The following is a 9,667-nucleotide window of genomic DNA, read 5'->3' as shown; positions in this document are numbered from 1 at the left end:
AACAACGTGGACGTAGACAAGCCTTTGTGGCGAGTTGAACTACGGGATAAATCCTCGTGTCTCTTGTGATTGTGATTGTACTTGTGATTTGAATTGATTTTTAGGGTTTGCATCTGATCTACGAGTTCCTCATCTTCTAGGTGCAACCAACCGATTGGATAGCTCAACAAACTCCTCAGGAAGACTAGTATCACATTTGATCTATTTTTCGTTCGCTAAATTCCGCAATAGATCGATTTCATGCTCTGACCTCGGAGGTTCCACGCTTAGCCTCGGAACCTTCACGCTCCGGAACCTCCACGCTCAAGCCCGGAGGTTTCGGGTTCTGATTGGTTTCGTGAAGTTGATTAAATTTTAGAAAAAAAGACATATTCACCCCTCTCTAAGCCACTTGGTATATCCTTTCAGTTTTTCAGGCTGGCAATGTCAGTTTGTGATGAACTATGATTCACCCCTCGGATCAGATGTCTTTGCATCCTTACAGCAGTTTCAGAGCAATGTTGTGTTTTCTTTTAGTGTACTTATTTCTTACCAGACCTGTTGTTATCGGGAAACTAGAATCACGTTTGCTTGTACAGATTTGTAGTTATCCATATGTGTGTCCTCATTTTGGGTTCTTCCAGTCCAGGCTGAAAAGCTCATCTGTTCTCCTTGGCTTTTGGTCCCATCCTATTGGTTGGTTCATTCTCTGTCCTTGAACCACATTGCTGAAACATCATGTCTGACAGAATTGCGTTAAGCATGCAGGCCGTTCTGGAAACCTCGGTTTGTCTCTTTCGTTCGTAGGATCAAATCCTAAGATTTGACTCAAGAATGTGAGCACATGTAATGGAGTTGTAGACTCCTTACTCGTTATACTATTTAGGTTTGGCTAGAGATCTTGCTGACAAAACGAAGGGTTTAAAGTTTTGGCTGATTCTTTCAAAGTCCTTTATGGTTGGAGGTGAACCACATGGTTATGTTAGGTTAAGCAGAAGATTAGAATGGAAACTTGTGATAAGGCCTTGTATAAACTTGTGATTCGATAACGATATTTAGGCTCATTTTTTTAGACTTTGTGGTACTATTGTAACAAGAGCAATATATTATACCATCGATTACTATATTTTGCACCTACATCCTACCATCGATTCTTGAATCATCCCTGTGTTAAATGTGTTTCCCATCAAATGTGAGACACACAAAGTGGTGAGTAGATAGCGTATATGCATCTAATTCACATTTGACTTTATGCTTGAGGAGTTGAGGGGTCTTGACGTCTTGCAACAAGCCTAAGCTAACCTCATTGTTGGTTTCATTCTCAACAAATAAGGTGTGCATATGAATAATCAATGACATGGGAAAACCACAAAAGAACTTTGAAGACAAGAAATAAGAGGATTCACCCGATCCCAACTAAACCATATGTATATTATTTCAATAGACTCAAATGACGACATGGAAAAATCGTGGAAGAGCTGTGAAGAAAGAAACAAGACTTGAAACAATTTTGATACTACATTAGGGCCAAACCGGTTTCATTCATGGAACATTTGGCTTCATTTCTTAACTCATATAGCTTTTTGGATGACGTCAGCTTACGAAACAGTAGAACGACGCATTTCATTTCTCATCAACTTAAATCTCTTTGGATTGGATGACATGGCACTAGAGTAAACTTTGGATTGGAATTTGAAAACAAGAGTTAAATTCACCTGAGGTCCATTAACTTGGAAGGAGGTTTCAGTTAGTTCTATCAATTTTCAAAGTGGCTTTTAGGGTCCATAAACTTTATATGCCGTATCACTTAGATCCACGTGGGCTTCTCATGCTGACGTGGATTGCTGACTTGTCCATCTAAAGCAACTATTGACCTTTCATTTCGTCAAACACGTTGTGGGCGCGCAAGCAAGTGCCGTCGTGGCCACGCGGGCGCACAAGCAGGCGTCGCCAGTACCGCGGCCATGCAAGCGCGCGAGCAGGCGCCGCCGCCGCCATAGTGGGCGCGCGGGCGAGCCGCCGTTGCGCCCACGCGGGCCTGTCTCAAAACAACCGCTACAGTAGCTCGGTCAATGGGCTGACAGCTGTGTCAGGCAACCCACGCCACCGTCGCGGGAGCGAGCGGCCGACCGCCCGTGTCGGTGCAGCCACGCCGCCACGTGAGCACGCAGCAGCTGCGCCGGGTAGCCACGTTGTCGTTGGTCGAGCGGACGGGCTGTCGCGCGAGGCCAGGCATGCCACGCCACCGCGCGAGCTAGGAAGCGCGTGGGTGGCCAGCTGCGTCGTCGTTCAGCGAGTCGGAGGGCTAGTGCGGCAGGGCTAGCTGTGGAGCAGACGAGCGCAGCCGAGCCCAGAACCGGCGGGTGAGTGGGATGCCTTATGTCAATCTGTAATATTTTTTTGCTTCTCCCATTTCTCGCTTATGGGCAACCGCTGGTACAGCGTCACGAACAGCACGATGTAGTGCGCTAGGCCGACAGAGATGAAGAACATGAGTGCTATGATGCTGCCGAGCAGTGCGCAGACGAAGAATCCAAGCAGTGCGGACACCTGCGCCCACACTCATGCGACGGCGGCATGGCTGGCCTCGTGCGGCAGCCAGCCCGCTCGACCAATGCCAACGTGGTTGCCTGGCGCAGCCGCTGGGTGCTCGCATGGCGGCGTGGCTGCACGCCTACACATGGGCGGGCGGCCACTCGACCAGAAGAGCCAATAGTTGCTTTAGATGGAAGTCAGCTGGCCACATCAACATGAGAAGCTCACCTAGTGGTATATGGACCTAAGCGATACGGCATATAAAGTTTATGAAAAAAAAAACCACTTAAAAAGTTGATGGATGTAACTGAAACTTTCTCATAAGTTAATAGATGTGCATTTAATTCTGAAAACGATGAAACTTCTTCGCACCAAGTTAAGCTGACAAATGGAATTATCATCCGGGCCCTATTTCTAAACCCAAGACAGATCAAGCGAAAAATAATAAAAAAAAAGTTTGCTGTGAGTCGAGGAGAGAGAGGCCTCCGGAATTAATCGCCAGCCACATCCGCCGCCGGCGATGTCTCCGTCCGCCGACGCCGCCGGGCCCGCCTCCTCCGCCTCGGCGCCCCCGCTCGCGCCCCTCATCGCAGCGCAGCTCAACTACCTCCTCTCGCACTCCAAGCTTCCCATCAGGGTATGCACTCCCCTTCACCCCCGCTCTTCCTCGCCTTCGCCTTGCCACTCGCCGTCTCACTTGGCTCGCTTGCAGGTGGGACAGATCTGGTCCGGCTGCCGCAACGGCAGCCCCGCCGATCGGTTCACGCTCGCCATCCCTTTCTGCCTCGACTACGTCCACTGTAACGCACCCTCGCTCGAAACGCTCTAATGGTACTAGGGTTTGGACTGTAGCTCAGATTCTGCCACCGCAGGGGATTTCGTGTACAATGCGCTGTCTCCCAAGGTGGTGCCAGACGTGGTGTTCGGGCCGGAGGACGAGAGGTTCCAGCCGCTGGTCGACTACGCTGTGGCTGGAAATGGCGATAAGAGCTGCTTGGCGCGTTGGGATTGCCGCGCCCCCGAGGGGCTCCTTGCCCTCGTACAGGAGCTCCGGTGAGGTTCTTCTTGCTTTCGAGTTGTCTATGCTTATGTTGTGATCTTCATTGCCTGTTTCTGGTTGGGGTGGTAGCAGTGCTATTTACGGACTGAGGATTAGAAACATGGGAAGATGGTTTGACCATGTTTATGAATAGGGAGTACTGGGTAGGGATGAATTCTGGTGTCTTTGCTTTCTGTCAGAGCCAGGATTGAACGAATGCATGATCTGTCCACTTTATTTTTTAACTTTAGTTTGTGAGGCAGGCATGTGGTTTGGAAGAAATTGATATCATGAGATGTTCTTGTTGGTGACAAAAGCACACTGAGATACTCCTGTTACTTTTGTTGCTAAGCTTTCTTTTGATAACTGTTTAATTCTAATTTTGATTGGTGCAGAGAATTGTACATTGAATACCAAAAGAAGCAGGTTCACATGGTGGATGATGCAAGAGTGGCGTTTGAACTAAGCACTGTTCTCTCTAAGGAGGTAACGGCATAACGGACTTCCACAGTTGCCCATTTGGTGACATTGAGATATTAGATTAGTATGCCACACGTGCAGATGTATGGTCTACATTTTATTCTTACAGCAGCCTTTATATGGTATGGCTGCAGTATAGCGAGAAACATACTGGGTCTTAAGTACTTGCTGAAGGTTGAGTGGCCTGAATGACTTATTACCAACTGCTTTTCCAAATTAGCTCAATTTTCTTATTGGATACATTGGTTGGGAAATGACTTCTCGAAATCATCTCATGGACAGGGAATCGAAGTCTGCATGGTACCTTCTGCTGATAGGGTAAGTTTACCAATTTCTACAATTTTTCTCTTGTGAAAATTGATATCTACTCTCACCTCGCATTGTTGTATTTTGTAGCCAGATGAGGTGAAATTTGCTGTACCACTTCTGGACTCTGACCTTGACTTTGCCCAACTGGTGCCAGGATGTCCTTGGAGATTACCTCAAAAGATCCATCTCCAGGTTAATCTCTAAAATCACTGGTTCCACGGACACAGACATGAACATTAGATAATAGTAGCACTATTCATGATGAATTGTTGCCTTGTTGATAAATGTTATATCAGCAAACTCTCATCTAGTTAGTCCTGCTGAAACTTCACATTATGACTAAAATTTGCAATGCCATAGAAATCTTCTAGACTATTTATCTGATAGTGTTTACATGTCATGTTCTCCAACCAAGGTATGTACTGAGTAGGATCAAGACGGTCACTCTACTATTCTTACCGGCAGTTTCAGAATGTTTCCGTTGACTTTTGCGCACATTACACTGAACCTTTTGCATGTTAGACTGACCAGAGCACTATATCACTGATAAAAAAAAGTACGGAATTGAAAAAAGGATTTCACAGACAACAACCTTATTGTTGCATTTAGATGTTCTCTTTACATAGGTGAGGTTTTTTTTTTCTAGAAAAACGCAGGAGAGCTGCACATCATTATATTAAGAAGTAAAAATGGAAAAGAACCCATACAACACACCCCAGGCCAGCCAAAAGGCAAGCCCCAGGGACACAAACTCACACTCACACCAACTCACGCCAAACTCCACCAAACCCTCTGGTCCTTAACCTTAAGGGACAAGCGCACATAGGTGAGGTTTCAGTCATATGTTCAATTAGAAGTATTTATGAGAAAGAGAAACCTCTAGCAGAACTCTCCAAGTAGTGACAGACACATCCTGGCACACATATAAGGGCGTCCACAATGGGAGAATAAGAGGAGGTAGTGATGCTGTGCTGCCGGTAAAATATATTGTGAATGGTATGAGGGGAGCGGGTAATAGCGTCTGTCGGCAGTAGGAGTACACGCTGTCGGAGCCTCGCCTGTGACCGGCAACACCCATGGTCGTCATCGGCTTGGGGAGTGGGGACCTAGCTTGAAGAGAGCATGGGAGAGGAGAAGGCATGGAAGGGAAAATGTTGGAGGAGGGTGGTTGTCGAGATGCGCTGATTTTTTGTTGATTGATGTGGGCCCCAGCTTACGACCTCTTCTGGTAAATAAAGATTAAACGTTGTACAGAAAATTTAACTGATACGACCTAGTATTTCTTATTTGCCTAGTTTGGCAATATACATTGCTCATGCCCAAATGTATTTAGTTTTTTGGCTGTCAGTTTTCAGTTTGTCTTTCTATAGTTTGGACAACCCAATGGAATATACGAGTTTCTATTGCGAATTTGAAAATATGTTGCCTGTTTCTTATGCAGGTCATTTTTCCAATTAGTAGGAGTTCAAGCTACTCTTCTATGCCTTCTGCTCCACGACTCAAACTAATCTCAACACCAGATTTGAAGTCACTTCTCTCAGTTGAGGATGTGAAACTCCCTCCATGGTCAAATGGGATGTAAGTTAACTTGCCACACCACTAGATGAAGATTGTCTGTCCTTCTGTCTTATCCTGTTGCATGTCATGTTGTGAGACATAACACTCTTGTTATGCCCTTATGTTCTCGTTTATTAGAACATTTCTAAAAAATATACAATAATGACCATCTAACTGATGAACCCTCCTTGATCTATCATATGTAGGTGCTTGGCGGAGTATCTTCCTGCTTTAGAAGATAGTCTTAACGGTCTGGTAAGCTGTGTTGTTGTTTTGCAATTTTTTGTGCAATTTTCATGTCAATGCCATGCATGTAAGATATATCATGGGAGTTGGGGATTGCAGAATGTTAACTGGTTGTTTGGTTGATTGGTTCAGTTGCATTAAATTTGTGTCTTTGTTGTGACTGTTTGAAATGGGGGAAAACCACAATGTAAGGAACAATGAAGGAGGAAAAACACAATAGGTCTTATACTGTTAATTGGATGATAGCTTTAAGCCTGACTGCAGTTGCATGTGCTTTTCTTGCTGTCTAGTTCTTGCATCTCACCCTCTCTGTTTGTAGGTCTTCAAGTGCTTGGTTGTATAAAACCTATGGACTTTTCATTTATCAAAGCATGCTATTGAAGCATTTAATATTTTTTATTAATTAAGCATGCATGGTTGCCATGATGCCCAGAGAGAGGGAGTCTTAAATCCTAACATAATGACTTTCCTCTCGCTCAAACTCCTTCCTCTGCTTTGTGAGCTCCTTTATTGAGCACAGTGACTCCGGCCTGTGATGATGCGCAAAGCATCTCTGACCAGTGACCACCACTGCCTGACTTGGCACGTAGTTGTTGCCTAGCTGACAACTGTGTGATGTCATGAAAGCCCATAAAGTAGGGGATTATCTTTGTATAATTTAGTGGCACCTTCTGTTCCTTACATTTTTCTAATTATACTGTAGCTTGTAGAGGCATCAGCTTCAATTGGTTCCAGAAGACGTTTTATTGAGGCACTAGCTCCTACCTTTGGGAGACCATTAGAGGCTGATCCGGTACTAATATAGTATTGTTTTCCCTTACATGATCATGCATTTTAACAAGTCTACTAATGATACATATGCGCATCAGATTTTTTGCAGGAGGGCTACAATTCTTTCCATTTCTGGAATTTTCACATTTCTGGTATGACACAGAATGCTTGAACCTAGTGCCCTCTCTCTTTTTTCTCTCCATGCCATGGCGTTAGTAAAAACACAGGGGGGAACACGTTTTTTCCTCTGGACTTGTGTTCCCCCTTTGCACAAGGCAGAGACTTCAAATCATTTACGTTTATGGATTTTGAAGCACTTAACTGACCACTTTAATGCATAAACAATCAAGGAAACAAAACCTGACACCTGGGAAGGAAAAGGATCATGCATCCAGTAACATGTTAATTCTCATGGAACAGCACCATAATGCTGTATGTCGTATTTGGTTACCAACTTTCAGAATGTTGGCGATGATGCATCTCCCACAATTCTTATGTTGAATATAAAGAAGCTGTAGATTTGTGGAGTGTATTTTTCCTTTAGTTCCCCTCGACCTATATTCCTAACTGCTGAATATCACATTTGGAATAAAGCATGCTTTCTGTAATTCAGTGGATCTTTCTTTCTTTTTTTGATAATTTGCATCATCCTTTTTTATTGTTTCATATAGCCTTATAATTTTGAATTAGTTCATTATCAAGTGACAAGATTGCAATGTGATGCTGCAGGTTCACTTTGCCATCCCCCTTCAATTCCCAAAGCAACAACCTGTCCTCACATTACAGAGTTCTCAGGTTATGTTTATTTGTAATTACATGGTTATTGGCTGATCAGAGGTCTCACTATTAAGTTTTTCCTATTCCATTTTCACCACCCTTTGTTGTTATGCTTGACTGTTCTGATTTCTGAAAATGAACACAAGATGAAGCAAACATGTAGTCTGACATATCATGAAAATACTCTGCTGCACATGTTAGGCGAGCCTTGTAAGTCAAGCTGGTCGTTAGGGCGAAAGTTGTAATATATTGTTCTGTTTTAGATGTACTGATAAGAGCAGCAGGGTCGCATAGGTATCCTTTTTTTTTTACCAATTAGATGCTAGTAAGCAAATGATGAAAATCATCACTCTATAGGCCTCCCACTAGAATGAATGGTTACAAAGAATGCACCATAAACTGTTCCTCTGTGATTTGATCCTGTGGAGTGACACATGCCTATCTGATTCCTCTGCAGCACTGTAATGCTGACGGGACGCCTATTATGTCGCCCCCAATAAATGACTACCCCTGGAGTCCTAGATGGGATCAGGCAGAAATGGTTGAACGTATCTAGTAAGTCCATGGTCTATCCCTCTTCCATCTCTATTCTGCCTCTCAAGAATACAGTTCTGAGATCGTGTCAAATTTTGCAGTGACTTCCTGACTGACGAGTGCCAAAATTTCAAGAAGTTCTGCAGCGATGCTATCACTCAGCAGAAGTAGATGTCATCATTCTGCAGCGGAAGCCCCCGTGCTGATTTTCTCAGGAACAAGCTGCTTTCTTATTCTCAGCAAGCGGCACACATGTGTCTACTTCTGCTCTGCAACCGTTGATGCTGTTTTCTTTCTCATGTGAGAGGGGGTGGTGGGTCGGTGGGTCGGTGTGTGGGGGTCAATGAGGCAACGTCAGGCGTTAGGATGGGCATAACCAAGCCGGACAACAAGACGTTATGGTGGCACTGTTGGTTGTTTACGATTTCGTACCCTGCAGACATGATGACTGTTTGGGGGTTATTTACATATTTATCATCATTATGATGTGAGTGGTATAAAAAGTATTATGTCAGTGACTCATGTGTTAGTGACACAGTGTAGGTAAATATGTAAATGCCCCACTGTTTGGGGTGGTATAGATGAATGCAATCCAGTTCTTTGTACCTTGTAATATGAAGGATGACACCCACTATCTCCATTGCATTCTCCTCTGTAAAGTACTATATGCTATCAATCGTTCTGTTCGTTTGGCTTATAAGTCGTATTTTTTCAGCACAACAAATTAGCCAATAGTGCTTTCAGTCATGGCTTATCAGCCAAACGAACAGGGCAAATGTCGTTGGAAAGTTTGCAACATCTCACTCTTGTACAATCAAATTGTTTGCGTTTTCTCGTAACTGTAATACTGCATAATTGATGTCCAGGTCGTCGATACAACTTGTGCGACCGCAAAATTACTCTTTTTTACGTCATCAGAGGAGACAATCCTAAGCGCAACTGACGACGCGCGCCATCATCAGCCGCTGCGGATCGGACGGCCAAGATGCGTCCAGGTGTCGTCCTGGAGAAAGTAAAGGCGGCCGAGGGCACTCAACCCAACCCTAGCACCCACGGTCACCGTCCATAAATACCGCACGGGCCGCCGGCCGTCCCATTCCCGTCTCTTCAGCCGCCGCCGCCAACAAATTGTTTATGCTTTTCTTCTTCGGAGAGCCCGAATGTTCCATCCATGCCCACTTGCGCGTTTTTCAGTTCGAGAAACCTTCAACTTGTGGCTTTTCTTAATGCGGTTTTTGTTTGCCGATTTCGGTTTGCGCTTCGGGCTCTGTTCGGCTGGTCTACGTGTCGTTTGCCCTCGTTTTAACGACTGATTTACTGGTAGAGAAAAATATTGAACCTCGAGTTCTTCCTCGGGGTTAGATTGATTGATTGGATTGGGTTGGTCAGATGGTGGGGGATGCTGCTGGGGGCAGATGACGACATGTGTATCCTGCTTAC

At 44.7% G+C, this 9,667-nt stretch overlaps 1 protein-coding gene across 2 annotated transcripts; it reads left to right on the top strand.

Moving 5' to 3' along the window:
• The first annotated feature begins 2,936 nt into the window (after positions 1 to 2,936).
• LOC136520524 (uncharacterized) lies at positions 2,937 to 9,008 on the top strand. Of its 2 annotated transcripts, none has more exons than XR_010775279.1 (13): positions 2,937 to 3,151; positions 3,227 to 3,314; positions 3,387 to 3,567; positions 3,949 to 4,039; positions 4,316 to 4,351; positions 4,430 to 4,534; positions 5,784 to 5,920; positions 6,106 to 6,154; positions 6,849 to 6,938; positions 7,026 to 7,068; positions 7,646 to 7,711; positions 8,151 to 8,248; positions 8,329 to 8,379. XR_010775279.1 is itself a non-coding variant. In XM_066514073.1 (13 exons), exons 1-13 carry the CDS (start codon positions 3,035 to 3,037, stop codon positions 8,396 to 8,398), a joined length of 1,182 nt encoding a protein of 393 aa, XP_066370170.1. In that variant the 5' UTR covers positions 2,940 to 3,034; the 3' UTR covers positions 8,399 to 9,008. The 2 variants fall into 2 exon arrangements, 1 of the variants encoding a protein (XP_066370170.1); XM_066514073.1 differs by having other exon boundaries at positions 2,940 to 3,151; positions 7,015 to 7,068; positions 8,329 to 9,008.
• The last annotated feature ends 659 nt before the right edge of the window (positions 9,009 to 9,667 follow it).

The sequence above is a fragment of the Miscanthus floridulus genome, chromosome 18 (assembly GCF_019320115.1).
Source record: "Miscanthus floridulus cultivar M001 chromosome 18, ASM1932011v1, whole genome shotgun sequence".
In the NCBI taxonomy this organism is placed as follows: domain Eukaryota; kingdom Viridiplantae; phylum Streptophyta; class Magnoliopsida; order Poales; family Poaceae; genus Miscanthus; species Miscanthus floridulus.
Note: the sequence above shows the minus strand (reverse complement) of the source record. Positions and strands in the feature narration are given on the sequence as shown.